This window comes from Megascapheus bottae, chromosome 17 (genome assembly GCF_031878675.1).
Source record: "Megascapheus bottae isolate mThoBot1 chromosome 17, mThoBot2.hap1, whole genome shotgun sequence".
NCBI lineage: Eukaryota > Metazoa > Chordata > Mammalia > Rodentia > Geomyidae > Megascapheus > Megascapheus bottae.
The window spans coordinates 28932114-28958350 of record NC_143525.1 but is presented as its reverse complement, the minus strand read 5'-3'; the positions used below and the strand labels follow the sequence as shown (position 1 = coordinate 28958350).

The 26237-nt window shown below is 39.0% G+C and overlaps 1 protein-coding gene across 1 annotated transcript in view; it reads left to right on the top strand.

Moving 5' to 3' along the window:
• Efcab5 (EF-hand calcium binding domain 5) overlaps window positions 1–26237 on the top strand; it is a 77557-nt gene that overhangs the window by 9899 nt on the left and 41421 nt on the right. Inside the window, exons 5-10 of the mRNA XM_090351510.1 lie at window positions 1846–1877; window positions 8307–8463; window positions 9105–9153; window positions 12395–12465; window positions 19606–19761; window positions 26038–26137. Of these exons, the coding sequence (XP_090207636.1) occupies window positions 1846–1877; window positions 8307–8463; window positions 9105–9153; window positions 12395–12465; window positions 19606–19761; window positions 26038–26137 (565 nt within the window). The remainder of the gene's footprint in view (window positions 1–1845; window positions 1878–8306; window positions 8464–9104; window positions 9154–12394; window positions 12466–19605; window positions 19762–26037; window positions 26138–26237) is intronic.

The following is a 26237-nucleotide window of genomic DNA, read 5'->3' as shown; positions in this document are numbered from 1 at the left end:
TTAAACTAGTTAGTAATTGTTATCCTCAAATGAAGACAACATAACTTGGGATTTTTATTGCTGTTGCTGCTGCTGCTGCTGCTAATAGTAGTATTGAAGTAATGAGGATTAAACCCAGAACTCTCATAGACCTTTTCTTTTCTTTTCTTTTCTTTTCTTTTTTTTTTGGGGGGGGGGGGTCTGTCCTGGGCTTGAGCTCAGGGCCCTGAGCACTGTCCTTGGAATTTCTCAAGGCTAGAGCTCTACCACTTGAGTCTCAGCACCACTTCCAGCTTTTTTTTTTTTTCCTATGTGTGTGGTACCAAGGAATTGAACCTGGGTCTTCGTGCATGCTAGGCAAACACTCTACCACTAGGCTAAACTCCTGAATTTGCAATGTTCATTTCCTTTCTCTTCTCTTCTCTTTTCTTCTTCTTCTTCTTCTTCTTCTTCTCTTCTTCTTCTTCTTCTTCTTCTTCTTCTTCTCTCCTCCTCCCTCCTCCTCCTCCTCCTCCTCCTCCTCCTCCTCCTCCTCTTCTTCTTCTTCTTCTTCTTCTTCTTCTTCTTCTTCTTCTTCTTCTTCTTCTTCTTCTTCTTCTCTCTCTCCTCTCTCCTCTCTCCTCTCTCCTCTCTCCTCTCTCCCCTCTCCTCTCCTCCCCTCTCCTCTCTCCCCTCTCCTCTCCTCCCTCTCCCCTCTCTCCCCTCTCTCCCCTCCCTCTCCCCTCTCCCCTCTCCCCTCTCTCCTCTCTCCTCTCTCCCCTCTCCTCTCTCCCCTCTCCCCTCTCCCCTCTCCCCTCTCCCCTCTCCCCTCTCCCCTCTCCCCCTCTCCCCTCTCCCCTCTCCCTCTCCCCTCTCCCTCTCCCTCTCCTCTCCCTCTCCCTCTCCCTCTCCCTCTCCCTCTCCCTCCCTCTCTCTCTCTCTCTCTCTCTCTCTCTCTCTCTCTCTCTCTCTCTCTCTCTCTCTCTCGGCTGGAATTTCAGACAAATGCCAGCACACCCAGCTAGAATTTGCTTGTTCTTAGAAGAGATTCTGGCCTTCAAATGCAACTTACATGTAACTGCATTGGTTTTTACATTTTCTGTCTGTATTCAGTACTATACAGTCCAACTGGGTGCTTCCTTTCCCCCATATTGTCCCCATCAGAATATCTTCATTATGGTTGCCTCTTCTCTTACCAACAAAGCAAGCTTCAAAGCTGGAAGACACTGTATCTAAAGTACCCAGCATGCAGCAATAGAGAATTCTCACCTCCAAACCTCAACCAGATAGGCAGCATTCAACCTCAACCAGATAGGCAGCATTCTTTACTCACATAGTTACTATTTGGTACATATCAGCTGATCAAAACCACCAGCCAGGTGTTCTTTCTGAAATGCAGAGTGCCAGCTTTCTTTGTCCACAATACCTTTCTCCTGTATTCTATAGCTAGCTAATTTCTCCCTGCCCTTTAAGAATCAGCTCAAATAGCACTTCCTCTAGGATACCTTCTGTCCTGTCTGCTCTGGGTCAAGTACTATATATATTTTAGAGTCACCTTTGAAGACAAAGGAAATTTTTTATCATATCAATATTTGAAATTGAGCATGTGTTCGATGAATTGGGACTCAGGAAATGTTTTGTTAATGAATGAATTAGCAAATTAAACTTACTGATGAGTATTCAATCAGTATTGCTTAACTACTGAGTGTCCAATGTTAAGCCATCCCTTATGATAAAAAATATGAATTTGCTTCTTATCATGAATAACTTATACAATGTAGAAGAAATAACAACTGATAAAGTCAAAATGATTAAAACAGTTATACACATAAGTTCTACCTGCTACTTACACATTTCTCAACTTTTTCTAGCTGACTTTTGTGTCAGGCTGTCTCTAGTAAATGGTACTTACCAAAATCGTAAGTTTTGCTCATGTTGCTAGGGCCAGTAGAAAGACTGCAATCCTTATTTTACCTGATGATTTATCAATATTCAATGGTGGTGACCATTTCTAGCAAGGTTTTTCCTCTTGTCTTCCATGATAACATACTTCTGTTTAGTTCTTTCTGCTTCCTTTGCTAGCTCATTTTATGCTAACTGATCTTCAATATGAAAGTTCCTTCTGACATGATGATGCTAGGCTTTATTTTCCTATGTCTGTAATCCATGCCTGAATGCTCTAATCCCAACACTTAACATCAGTTTCTATCAATACACTCACAATGTTTATACCTCTAGCCCAAAGATCTTTTTTGAGCTCAATGCCATTATACCCAACTATCTATTTTAAATTTGCACTTAGATGTTTCACAAACATGTCAGTTTCAGTAGCTATTGCTTTTATGTGCTTATCTAGTCATCTACCAGATCCTCACTCAAAACCTGAGGAATCACCTTGACAACTTCTGCTTCTTCATTGAGTATTTCTAGTCAATTATTGAGTTTGGGTGATTTTACCTTCTTTTCTCAAGCATTTTCAATTACATCCTTTCCCAAGTGCTTTCTACCTAGTCAAAGCTAATATTTTTCACCTATATTTGTATAATAGTCTTCTAATTGTTTTTTACCCTAACTGATGCTCTTTTGAAATTCATTCATTATCTGAAACTGCAGTGAGTTTCAAAACGGTAATCTTGGGCTGAGGATGTAACATAGTGCTAGAACGCTTGTCTAGCATACTTTTCAATTATACTTATTTAATTCTTATTTATTCCAATCTGCTTATGTTTTTATGATGCAAGGTTTTGTTGTTGTTGTTGTTAAAAAAATCCTGTTCAAAAATTTTGTTTTCTTCTAGCTACAGGGGACTTTTTGTTTTTATGTTTGTCTACTTGTTTGTATTGAGGCATGGTCCTGCTAAGTATGTCAAATTGGCAAGGAACTTGCATAAATACATATCATCATTATGAGATATTAATGCTTAATGACTGTAGGAAAACCACCTAATTTCTCACACTGCCTTTAATTTGGAGTAATTGAATATTTACTTTTGAAATCTCTGGAATTAATGATCAGTACTTAGTGAGGATGTTCTTATAAATGTTCTTCATGATTTTATAAAGTTCTATGTAAGCCTAATTACCTGTTCAAGTACCAGTAGTGACTTTGATTTTTTTAAGTCATTGTATATTATATCACAAGCCTCATTTTATACTAACATATGTGTTGAATAAAGTAAAAATAAGAGTTAAAGGAGTATAATTCAATAGAGGATACATCCCATCTATAGATTTTTCCTATCACAGGAATAATATAAACATGCTCCAGAAATGGCAAGAAGTCTAGTTTAGCTTTGTGATGCTAAGACCCATAAGCTTAAAAACAAACAAAAGGCTAATGGGGGGATTAAGGAGAGCCCTGCAGGAGTGTGACCTAGTGGTAGAGTACTTGCCTAGCATTCACGAAGCCCTGGGTTTGATACCTCGGTACCACATACACAGAAAAAAAAAGCTAGAAGTGGTGCTGTGGCTCAAGTGGTAGAGTACTAGCCTTGAGAAAGCCCAAGGACATTGCCCAGGCCCTGAGTTGACTGCCAATAAATAAATAAATAAATAGCTCAGTTACTCAAGAAATAGGGAAAGGAAAAAGGAAGGGTGAAATGGCCAAGAAACGTTGTACTCATAACTGGACATTGTAACCACTTTGTGCAACTACATCATCATCATCACCGTAATTATCATCATCATGAAAAAAACAGAGTTATTAAATTGCCAATCAAGGGAATATATACTACTGAATAGTTTTTAGAGGGAGAATAATTTAGTAATTATTAATTGTTATCAATATAACTACCATGAAACTCCCTTGCTAAGAGTAGAAATCTATCACAGTGTAGGACAGAGTGAGTCCATATACCTGTACCGGAACTGATTAAAACAAATCCACTTGTTTAATGGCCAAGGAAGTCCTCAATCAGGAACAGTAATTGTCCTACTGGGGTCACTCAAAGTTCATGGAAAGTTACCCACTTAAGCTGGTTAGAACTAGTTTTGATGAAACACAGCATTCAATTTTGATATGATCTAAGAAACATTGCTGTAACTGGAAGATTTTCCTTGTGCAACTTGAATGGATGACTGGAATTTGTCACAAGTAGGGTAGGCAAGCAAATGTTCTTCTACTCCTTTTTTTTTTTTTTTTGCCAGTCCTGGGCTTGAGCTCAGGGCCTGCGCACTGTCCTTGGACATTCTCAAGGCTAGAGCTCTACCACTTGAGCCTCAGCACCACTTCCGGCTTTTTTCTATGTATGTGGTACCGAGGAATCGAACCCGGGTCTTCGTGCATGCTAGGCAAACACTTTTACCACTAGGCCAAACTCCCGGCCCCTCTTCTACTCCTTAATCAGACTTACACTGTGATTTTCCTTTTTAAAAATCTCAGAACACTTGTTCACATGAGGAAACTTTAGTTAATTGGCTTTTGCTACATAACAAAACATCTCCAAATGTAGTGGCTCAAAGCAGTATTGTTTAGTTGCTCCTGATTTTGTGGGTTGGTAACTTTGGGCTGAGCTCATGATTCTTCTCTGTTTCATATGGTATCATTTTAGACTCACTCATGCATTGCAGCAATGGTAGTTAAGGATCTCAATTGCTTTTCTAGTGGTTGGCTGATTCTTTGCAAGAGCACTGGATGTAACTGGATCATCCAGCAGTCTAGCCTAGGTTCATTTCCAAGTGTAGTAGAAGGACTCCCAAGCTCAATACAAGAAGGCAAACCCCGATGGTAACATCACTTTTCAGCTTTCTTTGCATCCTGTTATCTCCCTCCCTCCCTCCCACCCTCCCTCCCTCCTTCCTTCCTTCATTCGTTCCTTCCTTCCTTCCTTCCTTCCTTGTTTTTTATGCCAAACCTAGGGATTGAACTCAGAGCCTGGGTGCTGTCCCTGAGCTTTTATGCTCAAGACTAGCACTCTACCACTTGAGCCACAGCTCCACTTTCAGGCTTTTGATGATTAAGTGGAGGTAAGAGTCTTGGGGACTTTCCTGCTAGGAAACTATGATTCTTACTTCTGACTATGATTCTTATATTTCAGCCTCCTGAGTAGCTTCCCAGGATTACAGGCATGAGTTACTGATGCCCGGCTGGCATCCTGTTTTCTAAGAGCTCCTTTTAAGTCATATAACCACCAGCAGACATAAGGGATATGCAAAAATAGACTGCCTCTTCATGGGAGAAGCTGAAAAGTTACATCTCTTTATGAGATATGCATGCATGCATATGGGAATGTGAAGAATCCATGACCAAATTCTGTTACCACACTGTTAATTTTCCTCTGTTCTATTCCCTGTAAATAGATTTTACATTTAGTCTGCCTGTAGGTTATGTCTATTTTATACTGCTCAAAGGTGAGAGTTCTGGACACTATAGAATACTGTTGATTAATGTAAACATCATCCTGAAATACTATAGGCTACTGAAAAGAAATGTTATTCATTCCCTGAATGAGCGACATGATCAATTTAAAATCCATTTGGATTATATTTGCAAGCCCTTGTACCATGGTTCTGAAACATGAAACTAGATTTTGCTTCTAAATATGGGCATAGGAAGAAATGATGCCTGAGCTAAAGCATTTGGAAGATCTAATCTGGCAGAGAGAGGGGGGGAGGAGAGAGACACACATTTCAAGCAGATGAAAATGTGACAGAAAAACAATTTTGTGAATCTATTTTTGTAGATGAGAATGCTTTTCTATGAGACTCTGAAAACAGTCAGTCTCAGGATTAATTTCAGCATACCACTTAGTTACCTGTGCCGAATAAATGTTTTTGTGAGTGACTGACTTGGTGAATGTATAATAAAGAAAGTATGGGTATAAAATAGGGAGCCATGTAAGAATGAAGATGGAAATTGGAGACAATGCCATATAGATAGAGGAAAAGAACAAAAACTGCAGAAGGGAAGCAGTGGGGGGAAGAGCAGAATAACAGACAGGCAGAAGGGACTGGGTGATCTGGCTGCTTAGCAGGTGCATTAGAAGAACTTAGCACTTCCTTTAAAACACTAATTAATCTTTCCACAGTTCAGGCACAGGCTCTTCTGCACTGTTAAACTGCCGGCTTGCTTTTACTTTCAAACGTCAAGGCTTATTTCCGAAAGCTTATTTTTGTAGAGAATTCTGAAGGCCTTATATGGGCATAAAAATAATTAAATTTAGGCATTTCCTCTGGATTATTAGGGGTACTGAAAAATCCTTTCAAAATCCATGAGATTGTCTTAATCTTTCTTTTTTGAAAGAGGAAGAACTGACTCAAATTCTGTTGGATTAAAAAAATTGTACATGAAACTACAGATATTGTGATTTTTCTGAGCCATGTAACTTTTATTTCAATCAAAGCCAATTAGGCTTCTTTTTTCTTTTTTGCCAGTCCTGAACTTGAGCTCAGGGCCTGAGCACTGTCCTTGGACTTTTCTCAAAGCTAGAGCTCTACCCTTGAGCCACAGCAGCACTTTCAGCTTTTTTTTTTCCATGTATGTGGTGCCAAGGAACCGAACTCCAGTCTTTGTGCATGCTAGGCAAGCACTCTACCACTAGGCCAAACTCCTGGCCCTAGGCTTCTTTTATTAAGTCCTAATTGGTATGATTAGAAGAGAAGCAATTACAATCACATTTTTTTATTCCTTTGTAACCTGGATTCATGCGTCTCTGGCAGAATACAAGGGCAACCATTATGCATAGGACTTCACCAGGGCTATCAAAGCATTTGACTCTGTTTAACTAGTGACAATAGACCAAGGTATATTTCTAGACAAATTTCTCTAAAGTTTGGTCCAAGGTATTAGAATGTCCTGAGATGCTTGTAATGTAAATGCACCGTCCAGGCTTTTACCCTTATCTTGGGACCAGAATTCCTCCAGGTGATTTTCATGACTGGAAGGTGTGTGACAAGCTTTACTTATTAGAGTAAGTAGGGCAGCTTCTTAGGCTATTCTTACTACTTTTTAAAATTATAAAATGACAGTCTGTAATTGTACATATTTATGGTGTATGATGTGATGTTATGATTTATAATTAAATAGAGTTAATGGATCCATCACCTCAAATAGTTATCATGCTTTTTATGCTTTATGGTAAGAACATTTGAAATATATACTGTTAGCAATTTAAAAATATGCAATTACTAACTATATTTTTATGTAATGTATTCTGTGTGTGGAGACCAGTATGAGGCTTAAACTCAAGGCCTTGAGCTTGCTTGGCTTGCTTATTCATAGCTGGCACTCCTATCTCTGAGCCACCCCTCCAGTCTGACACTTCTGTTGGTTAATTGGAAATAGAGTCTCATAGACTGTTCTTTTCTGGCTTCAAACCATAATCCTTCAGATCTCAATCTCTTGAATAGCTACAACTATAAGGCATAAGCCACCAGCACCCTCACTAACTGACTTATCCTTTGACCTTCATCTCTTCATTTTTCCAACCCTAGCTTCTGTAGTCACTATTCTACCTGGTCCTATGAGTTTAATGTTTTATATTTCACATAAAAGTGAGAACATGTACTGGTCACAGTTGCTGTAACCCTAGCTACAGGGTTAGGCTGAGGAAGCTGAAATCTGAAGATCATGGTTTGAAACCAGCCTGAGCAAGAGAGTTCCTGAGACCCTTTTCTCCAATGAAACACACACACACACACACACACACACACACACACACACACACACACACACACACACACACAAAACCAGAAATGGAGATGTGGCACAAAAGCTCAGGGACAGCTCCTAGGTGCTGAGTTCAAGTCAGCATCCAACAAAACAAAAGAAAAGGAGGAAGAAAGAAAGAAAGAGCAAGAGAGCAAGAGAGAGAGAGAGAGAAGAGAGAGAGAGAGAGAGAGAGAGAGAGAGAGAGAGAGAGAGAGAGAGAGAGAAGGAAAAGAACAATTTGCTAGAGACAGCCAAAAGCTAGTGGCCCAGGATCCCAGCTGCTTGAGAAGCTGAGAACAGGGGGATTATACCAAGCCAGCCCAAGCAGAGAAGTCTTCAAGACTCCACGGAGAGAAACTGCCATCCTAGCATTCATAGGAAGCCTAAAATTAGGTGGCTTTCATGTCAGGTGTATACCTGTGTAGGAGTTACTCTGAGAAGTAACCATGGAAAATCAAGTTTAGAGTTTTGGCTCAGTATTTTCATGCCAGCCTAGCAAGCTGGAGGCCTTGAGTTCAAGCCCTACCAAAGTAGCACCAAGTGGTTCTTGGTAGTACTCAAGTACCACCAAAGGCTAAGTAAATCAATAAGGTCATTGGGTAAAGACCCAGTACAAAGTTTTAATGAAGCTCTGAACAATTATCTTTTGCCTGAATCAGATCTAAGAGTCTTAACATGTTCTCTATTTCTACATCCTTCAGAGTATCCAAAATGAAGGAGAATGTTAAAAAGAAAAGGGAGCAAAGAGAATATGTAGACACAGTCAAAGCCAAGGTGGTCGACATGCGGAAACAAGCTGTGGAGGAACAGTTCAAAGAATGGATTCTAGACCCCAAAGGAAAAATTCCCATGAGAGTGGTAAGGAAGCAGGACACTAAAGGGTAGTGGGGTAGATGATAAAAGAGCATTTGCTAAAATAGTAAGTACCTCTCTTGGAAGTTCTAGTACTGTTGTGGTAAGTCAGTTCATAACCTTTGTGGCCCAAGAGAGTTGACTCCTTCAATTTTCTCTTGAAAATAACAAAAAATAGTTTAAGTAGATTTCTAAAACCTTGTTTCTGACAAAACTAATAATTAAAAATAGAAACATTTCATTTATTTGTTTGGTGTATGTGTGTATGTATATTTCTGGAAGACCTTCTCATGAAAAAAGACTGGGAATTGGTGAGAACACACATGTAAAGGCAATTTATACCTTGAAATATTCTCTATAGTGAACACAAACTCTTACTGTCTGCCTTCCAGTTAGAAAGACTGCCAATACTACCAATACCAAATAGAAATACTGTAGATGCTTCTTACCTTAAATACTAAATATGTGGTAATTGAAGAATATTACATGGTTTCTTTTTCTAATCTTCCTTTCTTTCTTCCCCCTTCTTTCCTTTCTCTTCCACTCTCTTTCCTTCCCCCCCCCATCTTCCTCTTCCTTTCTGCTTTTCTTCTTCTTTCTTTTCTTTTTTTATCTGTTCCTTCCTTCCTTCCTCTTTTGATTTGCAGATACAGAATGCTCTTCTTGATTTTTTTCAAAAGGGAGAGTCTGACCTTGGTAAGTATGCCTATTACTATTGTATTTTTCTTTTTTGTGATGCAGGCACTTAATTCATATGAGAAATCAATATTGAGGTGTAAATTATTGAAATCTCTTACAGATGAAGCTAGGTTCTTCTGTTCTTTTCATACAGAGAATATAGATAGAGCAAAAAGGTTATCAGTTGTTCTCAATACTTTTAGTCCATTGCCCCAATTATATTGCAAATATTCTGTAATACCTCTTTATTATTCTGTGACCTTCCTAGAAAAATGTCACAGAATTAGACTATAATGTCTTATCTGTGATATGAAGGAGAAATACAAAGAAAGGCAGCAAAATGATATGTACTATACCTCAATGTATAAACATTTGCAGGGAGGAAGGTAAGAAAGTATAATAGAAGAGGTGAATTTGATCAAAATACATTAGATGCATTTATGGAAATACCATAATTAAAGTATGCTATTAAAAAGAAAATAAGTATTTTGTTACAGCTTTACTAAAAGACATGAGTAATTAGACATGAGACATAAATATTTAGTTATAAGAAAACTAAGAAGCCGGGTGCTGGTGGCTCACGCCTGTAATCCTAGCTGCTCAGGAGGCTGAGATCTGAGGATCATGGTTCAAAGCCATCCTGGGCACTAAAGAACTTGAGATTCTTCTCTCCAATTAATCACCAGAAAACCAGAAGTGCCACTGTGACTCAACAGGTAGGATGATAGCCTTGAGCTGAGTTGCTCAGGGACAATGCCCAGGCCCAGAGCTTATAACCAACCAAAAAAAAGAAATGAAGGAAGGAAGGAAGGAAGGAAGGAAGGAGAGAAGGAAGGAAGGAAGGAAAACTAAGATAGGGGCTGGGAGTTTGGCCTAGCAGTAGAGTGCTTGCCTAGCATGCACAAAGACCAAGGTACGATTCCTCAGTATCACATATACAGAAAAAGCTGAAAGTGGTGCTGTGGCTTAAATTGCAGAGTTCTAGCCTTGGGAAAGCCCAAGGACAGTGCTCCAGGACTGGCAAAAAAGAAAAGAAAAGAAAACTAAGATATATCTAGTTGATCCTTTTATTGTATTGACATTTTGAAATAAGTATGTATGTATGTATGTATGTATGTATGTATGTATGTATGTATGTACCTGTATACAATTCCCAGAACTAGGAAAGCCACAAATGGAGACTTACTCAGATGCATTGCCATTGAGTTTGGATGTTACCTCCTATAACACAATTTTCTATTTTTGTGATAGCCTCCAGCTTAAGTTCCAGGATAAATGGTTTTATTCACTTCTCCCTCAAATTGTCATAGTAGTTACATTTTGGAAAATTTAGGGATGGGTAAGTAACTCAGTGATTTGCAAGGACCTGAGTTCAATCTCCAGCATAAAAGAAAAGCAAAGAGAAAAGAGCAGCAAAAGCATAATCTGTGTTTATATATAAAATACAGTTAAGGGGCCAGGAGTGTGCCTTAGTGTTATATGCTTACCTAGCATGCATGAAGCCCTGAGTTCGATTCCCTGGAACCACATACACAGAAAAAGCCGGAACTGGCTCTGTGGCTCAAGTGGCAGAGTAGTAGCCTTGAGCAAAATGTGTCCAAGGACAGTGCTCGGGTCCTAAGTTCAAGCCCCAGAACTGGCACACAAAAAAAAATAGAGTTAAGCTGGGTGCAATGGCTCATGACTATAATCCTAGCTATTCAGGAGGCAGAGATCTGAGGATCGCAATTCAAAGCCAGCCTGGGCAATAAAGTCCATGAGACTCTTTATCTCCAGTTAACCTCTAGTAAACCAGAAGTGGCTGTGACTCAAGGGGTAGGGCGGTAGCCTTAAGCTGGAGAGTTCAGGGACAGCGCCCAGCTCAGAGTTCAAGCCCTACAACTGACAAAAAAAAAATAGTTAAGTTCTAAATGCAAAATTATTCTTTTCTTCAGGCCAGGAGTTTGGCCTAGTGGTTGAGTGCTTGCCTAGCATGCATGAAGACCCGATACATAGAAAAAAGCCAGAAGTGGTGCTGAGGCTCAAGTGGTAGAGCTCTAGCCTTGAGAAAGTCCAAGGACAGTGCTCAGGCCCTGAGCTCAAGCCCAGGACTGGAAAAAAAAATTCTTTTCTCTCTCTCTCTCTCTCTCCCCATCTCTCTCTTTCACTTCCTCCCCCTCCCTCCCTCCCTCTCTCTCTCTGTGTCCAGGCAGCTTAATCTCTATTTTTATTTTAGAAATTCTTTGAAATAACTTCACTTATTCATTTATTTTGGAATGCACACACGTTGTTGGGATTCTGATGAAAACTAAAGAAGTTCCAGACCATCCAAATTGGCAGTATTGTTTCTTCTTTCTCTCTCTCTTTTTTTTTTACCATAGTAATTATATTCTGCACCATTTATTTGGTGTTTATTAAGCCTTCTCTTAGTTTCAGATACTGTGAGGGATAAAGAATACAAAGAGAGGACTAAGACATTATATATAATAATAAAATTATTATTATTATTATTATGCAAGTCCTAGGGCTTGAACTCAGGGCATGGGCACTGTCCCTGAGCTCCTTTTTGCTCAAGGCTAGCACTTGAACCACAGGAACACTTCCAGTGTGTGTAGTACTGAGGAATCAAACCCAAGGCTTCATGCATGGTAGGCAAGCACTCTACCACTGAGCCACATTCCCAACCTTATGACTAGTTAATGTCTTAGTAGTCCTGGGGTTTGAATTCAAACCTGTGCAAGCTCATTTGACTGGCTCTACTGCTTGAGCTATGCCCTCAGTCCTACTTTTTGCTGGTTAATTTGAAGATGAAATCTCATAGAATATTTTCCCTCCCCAGGATGGCTTTCTACCATGATCCTTAGTACTAGATTCTTATAGATAGGATTATAAATGCCTAACTTATATTACTAATTACTAACTTTAAAATGTAACTTTGTACAGAGATCTTAGTTTGATTTAGGACCTGCTTGCAGAAATACTAGAATAAAACCTATGCAAATGTTTATTTTAGTATTTCATGCTATTGCATATATTTGTTATTGCTTTATCTCAATGTAGGTATTACAATTTTAGGTTCATACTTTAGTATCTTGGTTTCTTGGTTAAATAAAAGCTGGGAAAAGTCCTTTCTAGTTATTGGAATATTACCCAACTATATAACATTTATTATAACAATAGATATTAGTTAAGAAATAATTTTATTTTGAGTACTATACTATAAATATGAATGTATTATAACTAAACTAACTAGCAAATAAAATTTTTATTTCAACACTAGAATCACAATGCAAAGAATTGACTGTTAGCAACTCACTAGAACAAGGATTAACCAAATTGGAATTTACAGAAGTAAGTAAATAATGTAATAATTTACATTATTTAATATTTTAATCAAATTATTTTGCTAATTGTCTTCTGGTAGATGTCCCACATACATTAACTTAGAATTAAACAAATGAAAGATAAAAAACATATTTTTATCAATTCTAAGATATATACTTAAAGCCAGGTGCAGTGACTCATGTCTGTAATTCTACTCAAGAAGCTGAGATCTGAGGTTCATGGTTCAAAGCCAACCTGAGTACTAAAGTCCATAAGATTCATCTCCAATTAACCACCAGAAAAGCGGAAGTGGCGCAGCGGAAGTGGCGCTATGGTTCAAGGGGTAGGGCAGTAGCCTTGAGCTGAAGAGCTCAGGGACAACACCCAGGCCTAGAGTTCAAGTTCCTGACCCACCAAAAAAAAAAGATATATACGTAAAATGTAACCCTTCTGAAATTAGGTTACATCTTACAGCCAAAGGCATACTATAATTTCTTTTTTTAGTGGCACTCATGGTATGAAAATGTGAAAAGCTTCCACTGACACCTTCTGGTAAGATGAAGAAAAAGCAGCATCTTATAGTCAATGAAATCTGTACAAACAATAGTGAGATGTAAAATTACAAAACATTTCCTGTGGGTGAGGCACTGTCCGTAGCTGTTCCTGCATGAACTCTGACAATCCTTTCAACAGTCTTTATCCTTTCTTTTTCTTTTCTTTTTTTTTTTTCTAGTGGGTCATGAAACTTGAACTCTGGGCCTGGGCACTGTCCCTGAATTCTTCAGCTCTAGGCTATCACCCTATTCCTTGAGCCACAGCCCCACTTCCCATTTTTTAGTGATTAATTGGAGATAAGAGCCTCATGTTCTTTAGTGCCTGGGCTGGCTTTGAACAGTGATCCTCAGATCTCAGCCTCATGAGTAGCTAGGATAACAGGCATGAGACACCACACCTGGCCACTTTTCTTTCTTCTTTTTTGTGTTTGCCAGTCGTATGGCTTGAACTCAGGGACAGGGCACTGTCCTTGAGCTTTCTCAAAGCTAACCCTCTACCACTTGAGCCATAGCACCACTTGGCTTTTTCTGTGTATGTGGTACTACGGAATCAAACCCAAGGCTTTTTGCATGCCAGACAAGCATTCTACAACGAGGCCATACTCCTGGCCATCTTAAACTGTGTGTGTTTGTGTGTGTGTGTGTGTGTGTGTACGTGTGTGTGTGTGTGTGTGTGTGTGTGTGTGAGAGAGAGAGAGAGAGAGAGAGAGAGAGAGAGAGAGAGAGAGAGAGAGAGAGAGATACTGGGGTTTGAACTCAGGGCCTGTGCTTAATTAAGTACTCTACTTCCATCTCTTTTTGCTTTTAAGTTATGTTTTAGTTAGAGACACATTTTTTTCCCCTGAAGTCAGCCTTGTACAGAAACCTCCCAACCTCTGCCTCGTTAAGTAGCTGGAATTATTACAGTGAGTTACTAATTACACTTGGCTAATGTTCTTCTTTAAACTCAGGGCCTACTGCTTGTTAGGCAAACTCTGCTGTTAGAGCCATGCTTCCAGCCCCTTTTACTCCAAGTCTCCATATTTTTGCTCAGGGTGGACCTACGCAGAGGTCCTTCTAGCCTTCCTGCATAGCTGGGATGGTAGGCACATACCACCAGTCACTCAGCCTGTTGGTTAAACTGAATTCTTGGCCAGGCTAGCCTTGAATTATAATCCCAAATCTCAGCTTTCCAAGTACCAAAGATTATAATCCTCCTCTGAGGTTCAGAAATTTTAATCATCCTGCTCAGGGTCTCGTAATTAGAGGAACTGGAAATTTTATGTCAGGTACCTTTGTTCTAAGTTGACATGATTTTACATCTCAGACAGTATGAATCTACTGCAATGGAATATGTTAAGTGAAAGCAGCAATTTAATGATACCAGAATCCTAATGCTTCTGTTTCCTGTCCTTCTGTTTTCCAGTCCTGGGTTTGAGCTCAAGGCCTGAGCACTGTCCTTGGACTTTCTCAAGGCTAGAGATCTACCACTTGAGCCTCAGCACCACTTCTGGCTTTTTTCTATGTATGTGGTACCGAGGAATTGAACCTGGGTCTTTGTGCATGCTAGGCAAGCACTCTACCACTAGGCCAAACTCCCAGCCCCTGGGTTTGTACTTTTTATGTTTCATACTATTTCCTCATGTTTTTCTCCAATGAGTCATAAAGACAACTTTCTCTTTCTTCTCTTACATTCTTTTTTTTTTTTTTTGGCCCCCTTCTCTTTTCTGGCCCCGCTCGCTCAGGCCACCACTCGGTTGGGCTCCGCTTGCTTGCTTTCGCTCTCTGTCGCTTGTTGCAGTCTCGTCTCTGCCACTTCCGGCTTGGTTGTGTATGTGGGATACCGAGGAATCGAACCCGGGTCTTTGTGCATGCTAGGCAAGCACTTTAACCGCTAGGCCAAACTCCCGGGCCCTCTTCTCTTACATTCTTGCTCTGTTGAAAGTGAAGGCTGCATCCTATACACACACTTTCAAAGTTCTGTGTGAAGAATTTCTGGAATTCTTTATTGGAATGATTTTGGTATAGATAAGAATTTGGCAAATTCTACCTCAGTTATGTTCTAACATGTTTTCCTAGATTCTGTCTTTGTGTGGTTCACATCCATTAGTCACAGGGCCAAACTTGTTTATCCCTTCCCTGTGTTCTAGAACCATGCCACGAGCCACCTCCTTACCTATTCTCATACAGTTATCCAATGTTTCTTCAGCCTTGCATCAACCCAGGTGGCATTCAGGGAGAGCTCATGGTCCTCTAAAGCCTGCCAGAATGATTTGAATTAACCTTTCCTAAGTTCCCATTTACCCTAACTTGCCCTACATTTCCTGCAAAAAAAAAAAAAAAAAAAAAAAAAATCCATTGAAGACTCTGACTTTCCCTTCAGTCCTTCCTGTCTCTCTACCTCTTAACCAAAACCTGATACTTCCCTTTTTGGCTCTGCATGACATGGTGGGATCCTTTCTCTTAGAAATGATGAGTAACAAAAGTCTTTGATGGAACTAGCCTCTCCCTGTCATCATTCAGTCGCCTCCATAAATTAAAACCCCACAAACAAAAACAAGATAAGCTACACAATGAAAAGCATGCAAAGGTACAGATGACAATATTATGGCAGTTCAGCAAAAGTTAAGGCTTTTTTCACTTTAATATAGTTGTAGACATAACTTACATTTCTTTGTTAAACCCTGGTTATTGGTAATCTTAGGGCTATTTATCTTCTGCTTATTTCTCTATAGAGGGACAATTTAGAAATTTTTCTTTTTTCCCCCCTTTCTTTTGGTGGTATCAGAGGCTAGGGCTCAGAGGCTAGGGCTTACTAAGCAAGTACTGTTACTGCTGTGCCATGTTTCCATCTGTGATTTTTGTGCATTACTTTTGAAATAAGCTTGCCTTTCCTAACATTGCCTATGTCTGGGCTTGATTTACCTATGTTAGGCTTCCTGGTAGCTAGGATAATAGCTAGGATTGTAGAAGTGTTATGCTATGGGATCCAGCTCTTTGTTGAAAAGATGCCTCAAGAGTTTTGTTTTGATTTTTGTTTTCTCTGTTGAGGCCGGCCTTAACCCTCAATCCCAACATTCCTCACCTCCCAAGTAGCTAGGATGAGCCACTAATATCCAGCTCTTTATTTACGTATAAAAGAAATACATGAATTTTACAATAGTGGATTGTATCTCAACAAGAAAATAATATAGGCTCACTATTAAAAATTAAAGACAGAAAATATAAAGAAGAAACCATTTAAGCCTATAATCCTACCACCAACTTATAACCATTGTTAGATTGTTTTCTTCATTACATGAAGAAAAGTAATGGGCCAGTCCTAGGGCTTGAACTCAGGGCCTGGGCACTGTTTTTGAGCTTTCTCAAAACTAGCACTCTACCCTTGAGCCACAGCACCACTTCCGGCTTTTTCTATATATGTGGTACCAAGAAATCAAACCCAGGGTTTCATGCATGCTAGATAAGCACTATACCAGTAGGCCACACTCCCTGTCCAATAGCTCACATCTTAAACCACTTTTTCATGTACCTATTCATGTTGAGAATGTTACATGTATTTTCTTTTCTTTCTTTCTTTTTTTTTTCTTTCATTTATTTATTTGTTTTGTGGGTCATGGGGCTTGAACTCAGCCTGGGTGCTGTCCCTGAGCTCTTCAGCTCAAGGCTACTGTCCTTGCCCTGGAGCCACACCCCCACTTCCCATTTTCTAGAGGTTACTTGGAGATAAGAGACTCAGGTCCTTTTGTGCCCAGGCTGGCTTTGAACCTTGATCCTCAGATCTCAGCCTCTTGAGTAGGTAGGATTACAGGCGTGAGCCACTATGCCTGGCTTGTTGTATTTTCTTTCTTGCAAATGAGACCTAGGAAGGTGGAAGAATTTCCTCAAGGTCATGAAACTACAAAGTTACAGATATACCCTGGAACCCAGATTAGCCTAGTTGCAAAGCTTTCCCTTCATTCTGTGGTTTGAACAGCTTTGAGTTTTAATACTGAATGTGTGTTTCTAATTAGCTGTCTTGTTGCTTAAAGCAACTGTGAAAATTTTTTTTTGTTTTTCTTGAATTATTGTCTTCTAGATTGACTTTGTTTTCTTCTTATTTTATTTATTTATTTATTTGCTGGTACTGAGGTTTGAACTCAGGACCTTGCATATGCTAGGTTGGTGCTCTACCATTTGAGCTCATCTCCAGAGCTAGAATGCAGGTTTGAGCCACCAGTCCTCCATCATTTGGTCTTTTTTCTTCCTACATATGTTATGGACAATGGTCAGAAGTCTGTATTATTTCTCTTCCTGTTCTTTGTGTTTGGATGGTTCTGCCCTAATTTCTACTTATTCAAATGCAATACGGATGTTTTCTTGACTTTCTTCCTGAGCCATCTGAGACCAGTCTGTTCTCATTTAGCACATGCAGTTTAAAGGCTTTCTTTTATTCCACCTATTTATTTGTTCATTTATTCAATAAGTATTTGACTAGCTGTTGTTCTATGATGAAAATTAAGAGTTCCCTATGTATTTGTCCATTTTTAAAGCCAAATGTTGATTTCAAATATTTCAAGTGATTGGGGCCGGGAGTTTGGCCTAGTGGTTAAAGTGCTTGCCTAGCATGCATGAAGACCTGGGTTCGATTCCGCGGTACCACATACACAGAAAAAAGCCGGAAGTGGTGCTGAGGCTCAAGTGGTAGAGCTCTAGCCTAGAGAAAGTCCAAGGACAGTGCTCAGGCCCTGAGCTCAAGCCCAGGACTGGCAAAAAAAAAATATATATATATTTCAAGTGACTTTTATAATCTTTAAAAAATAATGGCTATATTGCTGTATAATATAGTGGGTTATATCAATAAATTTGCTAGTATTGAGCCATCTCTATATTTCTAGAATAATTTCGATGCATGTCTATTCATAGAGAAATTCTAAAAGCTTTTTGTTCCCAATAGGTTTGGACTCACACAGTCAAGTACTGCATCACTTGAGCCACATGCCCATGTTTCTTGTCATTTTCTTTTTTTCTTTCTTTCTTTCTTTCTTTTTTTTTTTTTTTGGTAGTCATGGGGCTTGAACTCAGGGACTGGATGATCTCCCTTAGCTCTTTTGCTCAGGGATAGTACTCTACCATTTTGACCCATAGTTCCACTTCTGGCTTTCTGGTGGTTAACTGAAGAAAAAAATCTTACAGACTTTCCTGCCTGGGCTGGTTTTGAACCTTGATCCTCGGGTCTCAGTCTTCTGAATAGCTAGGATTATAGGCATAAGACACCAACATCCAGATGTTTTTGTTATTTTTTTTTCAAGAGTCTTAGTTTTACTGGGCTGGCCTCCAAACACAATTCTGATCACTGCCTCCCAAGTAGCTAGAGATTGTAGGTGTGATCCATTGTGTCTGTTCTAAACTTTGTTCTTCTATCACTTAGCTACTTTACTTAGCTTTACTACTACTACTACTATCTTCTTATTATTCTTCTTATTATAATTATTTGCAGTACTCAGGTTTGAATTTAAGGCCTTGAACTTGCCAGTCAAGCACCCTACCTCTTGAGCCACTCCCTAACCCCTTTTTGGCTTTAATTCTATTTCAAATAAGGTCTCCTTCTTTTTGTTCAGGGTTGACCTCAGAGCATGATTGTCCTACCTATGTCTCCTATAACTAGAATCATAGATGTGAACCACCATACTCAGCTCACTGACTGAGATGAGATCTCATTTCCTTTTACCGTGGACTGGCTTTGCACCAAGACCATCCTGATCAGTGCTTCCTAAATAGCTAGGATTACTGATGTGTGCCAAATATTATTTTTTGTATTTTAGTAGGAAAATTTGGTTCCATTTTTCTTTTTGTCAGTCATGGGACTTGAACTCTGGGCCTGCGCGTTGTCCCTGAGCTCTTCAGCTCAAGGCTACTGCCTTACTTCTTGAACCACAGTGTCATTTCTTTTTTTCTTATGATTAATTGGAAATAAGAGTCTCACAGACTTTTTAGTGCCCCGCCTGGCTTTGAACTGCAATCCTCTGATCTCAGCCTCCTGAGTAGCTAGGATTACAGGTGTGAGCTACCTCACTGAGCTTAGTTGATTTACAGACAATACTTCACTTTAGACCACTACAACTTCATATTGTGAAAGAAAAGTCTTCCCTACATAGTGCTGATGTTAACGCAGCAAGAAATTGTTCCAAAAACATCTAGTTCCACTGGTGCGTGGTGTTAGGATTGCATGATCACTTCTCTCTCTGTATCACAGCCTACAGAGAACTACTCTCAGGAAAAGACTTTAAGTAGTAAGCAAATGGCATTGAGAAATTTTGCTACCAGTATCATTCATGTACATGGACTGAATCCTTGGGAAAACACAAATGAACAACAAACATGTTTTTAAATCATCATTTGAGCAGATGGCTTATGCCTATAACCCTAATTACTCAGGAGGCTGAGATCTCAGGATTGTAGTTTGAAGCCGGCCTTGGAATAATTTTATCTACAATAAACTACTCAGGAAAAAATAAAAAACAACAAACTAGAATGGCCCTGTGGCTCACATGGTAGAGCGCTAGCCATGAGCACAAAGTGGCTCAGGAACTGGCAAAAATAAATAAGTAGATAATCATTTGCCCTTTTGTTGTTGTTGCGGTTATTTCTACAGTACATCACTTCACAAGTCTCAGAGTTGAAAAGTGAAAAATTTGAGGAGTTCCTTATGCACCTTTGCCACTATGCTGATGAGTTTCGAGAGGTTATAAAAACTGACATGAGAAGACAGATGTTTGCTGAACTCTTCTTGTATTGTGACAGTGCGAAGGTGGGTTTAGATCCTTAAAATACTGCATCTAACTGTTTGTGGCCAAGAACCAATTTTTAGATGATTGCTATTGATCCTAATATTTTAAATTTCCAGTATATTGTAGATTGATATTAAGTGAAGGTGGATTAGTAGTAGTGGGAAGACACATACATGTTTAAATTATCAGATGCAAATCTGGTTTCTTATTATTTAATTTCTCCAATTGCTATAAAATTTTCAGGATGCTATTGTTAGCATTTGGATCTCTTTCCTTACAGACTGGCAGATTTCACTTGGAGTGGTACGCTGTATTTCAGGGTTGATCATTTGTTTCTAAATGCATTTCTTCCCATTGTTACATTAAGACTGTTTCTTCTTTTTCTCTTTTGTTAGTGGCTTCCTGCAGAATAAAACAGCTACGAATTTAAAGCCTTCCACTTTTATTATAGTGGTTCTTTGAAACAAGGATTTATGTGAAAATGTCTTTCTAAGAATGAGATTTGGGAGGTCACAGGTAGCAGGACATCAAATGGACTTGCAAAAATAGATATTGCTTTTACTGACATATATTTGTTAATGAACCCTATATTTATTTGTATTCCCATGTTATTGGAAAGATTTAAGGAATCTCACAAGAATAGGTGGTATGCGAGGGAAAACAGAGGATACTAATGAAGTTAGAATTTAGTCATAATGATTGAAAAATTTGTTGTGGGTTATTTCCAAGTTTAGCTTCTTGGCACTGAAGGTAAAAATAGAAACATAACCAAATACATAATCAACACCTTTCATGTGTGTTTATGTGTATATGTATATATACACATATATGTACCTATGTGTGTATAAATATCAGAATAATTATCACTGGGAGAATCACCAAGAGGAGACCATGAAGATGCCTTCTGGCAGTGAAAAAGTATGTTCTGTACCTTTAAGTGAGTGCTGTTTGTACAAACCAACGTTTTTCATTAAGATTTAAAAAAAAAAAACAACTAAACAAAAAAACTTAGGGCCAGGAGTTTGGCCTAGTGGTATAGTGCTTGCCTAGCATGCATGAAGACCCAGGTTTGATTCCTTAGTACCACATACATAGAAAAAGCCAGAAGTTGTGCTGTGGCTCATGTGGTAGAACATTAGCCTTGATGAAAGCCTATGGACAGTGCTCAGGCCCTGAGTACAAGCCCCAGGATTGGCAAAAACAGCAAAACAAAACAACAACAAAAAAAAAACCACCTTAGGATTTGAGTGCCCCATTGTATATTTGTGACTTCTCAATGGAAAGTTTTTCTAAATTATCATTGATGGTTGCTTGGGATGAAGTGCTTATTGAAGGAAAAGCTCTAAAAAACAGATTGAAGGCTGCATTCAACTATAATTATAATAGTGATGGCCCCTAGATTTATGGATTGCTGTGCTTCCTCTAGCTGCATTAGAAAGATTATAGAAAGTAAAAAATAAGCTCAGACCTGAGGCTGAAGCTCAGTTGTAAAGCAGGTGCTGAGCATGCATAAAACACCAGTGCAAAGGTCCTGGATTTGATCCCTAGGACCCTAAACTCTTAGCTCAAATTGGAGTCAGAACACCAGGAAGTTCCCATTATTCTTATAAAGCAATCTTTATTTCTTACAGCTTCAGGGCAGATTTGGATGAAAACTCGGTTGCAAAAAATGTAATGCGACTGAATTAAAATGTAAATTGAATTTATAGACTTGCCAAGTCTCTTGTATAAAAATCAGAATACTGCTTAGCAAATAGAGGAATCCTGAGATTTTGGATGGCTACATTTGGGTGGACTCAGATAAAGCTGAAGTCTCAGCTTCCTAAGCCTTCCTAGGCTCAGAGGCAAAATCCCTACCCTCCTATTTGAGAATATTATCTCTTCTTTCCTAGAAATTCTATAAGGGGCAAAAAGCTTACAGGGAGATGGCTGTTTTGCTCAAGACCCGCTTATATGTTTTTTGCCTTCAGAACTAAGACTGGAGTCTGATCTCAGTATGCCCTGGAAGTATTATCTCCAAGTCTATCTTGAAAGATGGTAACTGTCCACTAAGAAAACAGCAAGTTTTTGCTAATCCATAGCAACCAAATCCTGAGAGAATGTATATAGGAATTGCTTATAGTAAGAAACTAAGAAATATGGGTATAAAATTGGATTTCCCAGGGCCGGGAGTTTGGCCTAGTGGTAGAGTGCTTGCCTAGCATGCACGAAGACTGGGGTTCAATTCCTCAGTACCACATACATAGAAAAAAAGCCAGAAGTGGTGCCAAGGCTCAAGTGATAGAGCTCTAGCCTTGAGAAAGTCCAAGGACAGTGCTCAGATACTGAGCTCAAGCCCAGGACAGATTAAAAAAAATTGAATTTCCCCAAATTTATCAGTATAGTTATGTTCAGCAGACTTATTTAGCAATGATATTTTTAATATCTAAAGATATTTTTAACAGTTTGCTAGGTAGATTAAATGAAACTTTGACTCAAAAAAATGGCCTACATTCAATGAGTTTAAGGTACCAGAACCTTCTTGCCATATATAAAAACTAAATCACAAGATTGCTAATGCTGTATCTCTTCCATGTTGCCCAAGAGAGCCCAAATGATACTTCTTTGAGAATATTCAATAGGTTAATAAAGGAACATCAATATGGCTGAACAAAATATATGGTAAATTGATGGTGGGAGATACTGGCATTGAGGTGAACTCTGATTTCAAGGCAACAATTACATTCCAGAGTGACAGAAGATACATGACAGTAACTTGCCAAAGACAAGGTCTGCTAGTAAGATTTAGTGCTCATAAGTATTACATATAAATAGCATTGGGACCAAATCTCCAAGGCCCATGGGCAAATAACTAGAATAACCATAATGATTTAGTGCTCATAAATATTACATATAAATAGCATCCAGACCAAATCCCCAAGGCCCATGAGTATATAACTAGAATAACCATAATTAACAGTAGGTGGGGGGAAGTTTGGTCTAGTGGTAGAGTGCTTGTCTAGCATGCAGGAAGACCTGGGTTCAATTCCTCAGTACCACATACATAGAAAAAAGTGGTGCTGTGGCTCAAGTGGTAGAGTGCTAGTCTTGAGAAAGCCCAAGGACAGTGCTCAGGCCCTGAGTTCAAGCCCCAGGACTGGCAAAAAAAAACAAAAAACAAAACCAAAACAATAACAACAACAAAAACAGTAGGATTAAAGTGACCATATGAGTTTGTTGATACACATGGATTTTCTTAAAGGTCAAAGTGTCCTTAGGTATCAGGATGCCAGTGGCTAAGCCTAGCTACCCAGGGATCTGAGATCTGAGGATCGTGATTGAAAGCCAGCCTGGGAAGAAAAGTCCCCACGAGACTCCAATTAACTATTCTATCTCCAATTAACTATTCAAAAACCAGAAGCAGAGATGTGGCTCAACATGGTAGAGCATTAGCCTTGAACAAAAGAGCTCAGAGACAGTGCCCAGGCCGAGCCCATGTGCCCCCCCCCCAAAAAAAGCCTACTAAATTACTACTGGATTTACAGAAAAACAATAATTATAGAGCCAAATTGAGGCCCTCAATTAAAAATCACCCAGTTCTCACCCAGAGCTTCTTGTTTGAAGAACAAGATGCAGACATTTTTCTACACTAAGTATTGGGGAAAGGAACATATATCAGATTTGCAGGAACTACTAGACGCTGACTACAACTGAACATGAACCTCTGGAATCCCAAAATACACTAGGAGATTATTGGTTAAAGTTAGGATCTATGGCTTGCAGGTGTTAAATGCTATTTTTAGTCCAAGGTTAATCTTCTGGATTTAGCTATGGCTATTTTGATTCCTGAATATTTAATTGGAATAGACACAACAACTAGCAGACTCTTTACATTTATTCTCCATATTGGGAGCTAATACTATTAATGAAGAAAAGATCAGTTCAAAACGTCTAAACATCTCTTTTTTGCTAGAATGAAAAAAGTAAATAAACAGGTTAAAAAATTCCGTAGAGACTAGATATGAAAATATATAAAAGATACAGAGGAAGTCATCCTGTCCTGTTCTTATTTAATTCTCCTGTTCTATATATATGAAAGTGGAAAGTTCTTTTGCTGCTGTTGTTCTTGTTCTTGAAGAATATTTATAGATTATTGTGACTGTTCACATCTTCTATTCCAGGTGTGGAATCCTTATTGAGACCAGCTTGACATAGACATTCATTCACAATTACTGGTCTGGAATGTACTATTTTCTCTGGAACCATGTACAAGAACCAACAGAAGTCTGATTTTATCTGTCAGAAATATCAGTTTACATTCACTGCCTTGTCTTTGGGCTAAGGCAGCTTTCTTCTTCCTAATGGAATCTAGGATCTCAAGACCTTGATTTGTTAACATATTACATAGTATCATGTAGGTTCACAGTCTTGTGATATCCATCATGGTGATTGGACTTAATGAGTCAGAATTAACACTAGATATCTTGGTAAAACACATGTGTGACGGAGGGTGGGGCATAAGATCTACTGCCTTTGTAAAACATTTTAGGAGTCCAGTGATTTCAAGGATACCACTATGTACTATCATTATGCAAGAGGCACAAATGCTAATTTGAGACCTTTGACATTTAGAAACAGCCCTATCACATTTGTATGTGCTTTGGAGTTAACAGCACATCTGGAAGTTGCTCTGCTGCATTAACTGAGCCATCAGCTGAGTTGAATCTCACAGTAAGTGTAGTTTTGTATGCTTTTTTAGACTGTAGTGCAATATCTTTACTCCGTCTTGTGCCCTATTTCCTAGAAAATCATAGGGAATTTGGATATGGATGGTAAATTGGAATGCTGTAGGAAGGTGAAATGGAATCTCAGTGGACACAGTTGAGTTCTGGAGCAGAGCCCTGCACTCTAAGCTAAAGTTTGCAGTTCTCCTTTGAGAAACAGGTTTATGTGTGTTTATATTCTTTTAATTCATAAAACCATACACTTAAGATTAGTGCACTTTCCTATATGTTGTTGTTACTTTTTCTTTTTTTTTTTTTTTGCCAGTCTGGGCTTGAGCTCAGGGCCTGAGCTTTCTCAAGGCTAGAGCTCTACCACTTGAGCCTCAGCACCACTTCCGGCTTTTTTTTTCTATGTATGTGGTACCAAGGAATCGAATCCAGGTCTTAATACATGCTAGGCAAGCACTTTAACCACTAGGCCAAACTCCCGGCCCCATTGTTGTTACTTTTTTAAAAAGAAAAATACACAGTTTAAAAAATTCAGGTGGTTAAGCCATATAATTAATGATTGTTGTTCTTAAGGTACTATGTTATCTCTCATTACTTTTACTGTCCCTTGGTTATCTCATATTATTACACTACCTCACTTTGTTACCTGATATATTGGATATATTTGAATTTGGTTATCTGAAATTGGATAGGGAATGGGGGAAAACAAGATGAGGGGTGGTGGAGTGGGGAAGGGAAATGGGGACCATGACATGTGAAAGGGTATCAATGTGTGGGAATTAATGCACCATTTATCTGGCAAATATCATGTAACCCTTCTATTAATTACAATAAAAAATATATTTAAAAAAATTCAGGTGGAAGCTGGGTGCTGGTGGCTTATGCCTGTAATTTTAGCTACTCAGGAGGCTAAGATCTGAGGATCATGGCTCAAACCCAGCCAGTCACAGCTAGTCTGTGAGACTCTAATGTCCAATTAAGCACCAAAAATCCAGAAGCAGAGCTGTAGCTCAAGTGGTAGAGCTAAGGGACAGAAACTAGGTCCCAAGTTCAAGCCCTAATACCAGCATTGACTTTATGAATTTTAAAAAATCAGATAAATGAATAACTATTCTGATTTACAGACATAAAGGCAAGATCCAGCTTTCTAGAATTTGATGCTTACTTACAAGGTGATGGCTGTGGTGCTGGTGGTAGCCGTAATGAAAGCTTCACAGGTCACATTCTATCTACTTTTTTTTTTTCAGTATTGTGGTTTGAATTCATGGCTTCAAACTTGCTAACCAAGTGCTCTACCACTTGAACCACGCACCCTTTCTGCTTTTGCTTAGGGTTTCACACCTCTACCTGGAGCCAGCATCAGACTGCAATCCTGTGTCACCCAAGTAGCCGGAATTACAGTGTGTGCCAACATACCTGTCATTTGAAATAGTCTTTCTAACATTTATTGTCCAGTCTAGCCTCAAACTTTGATCTGCCTATCTCCACCTCTTAAGTAGCTAGGACTACCAGTATGAGCCACCATTCCTGGCTACATAAAAATCTTAAATACCCATAATTACTAATTGCAATCTTTCTTCTTAGATAGAGAGTTTGAATCGGCAGAGGACATTGGTTTTGCTGGAATCGTTTTATGACCAAACTTCACAATCCATTAAAAGCTTACTCCGAAACCCCAGACAATGTAAGTGCCACTCATAGAGATGAGCATACTCAAGCCGAAGTGTCCCCAGTACACTAATGTAACACATGATCTTTCTACCCCCATGGAATTCCTTCATATA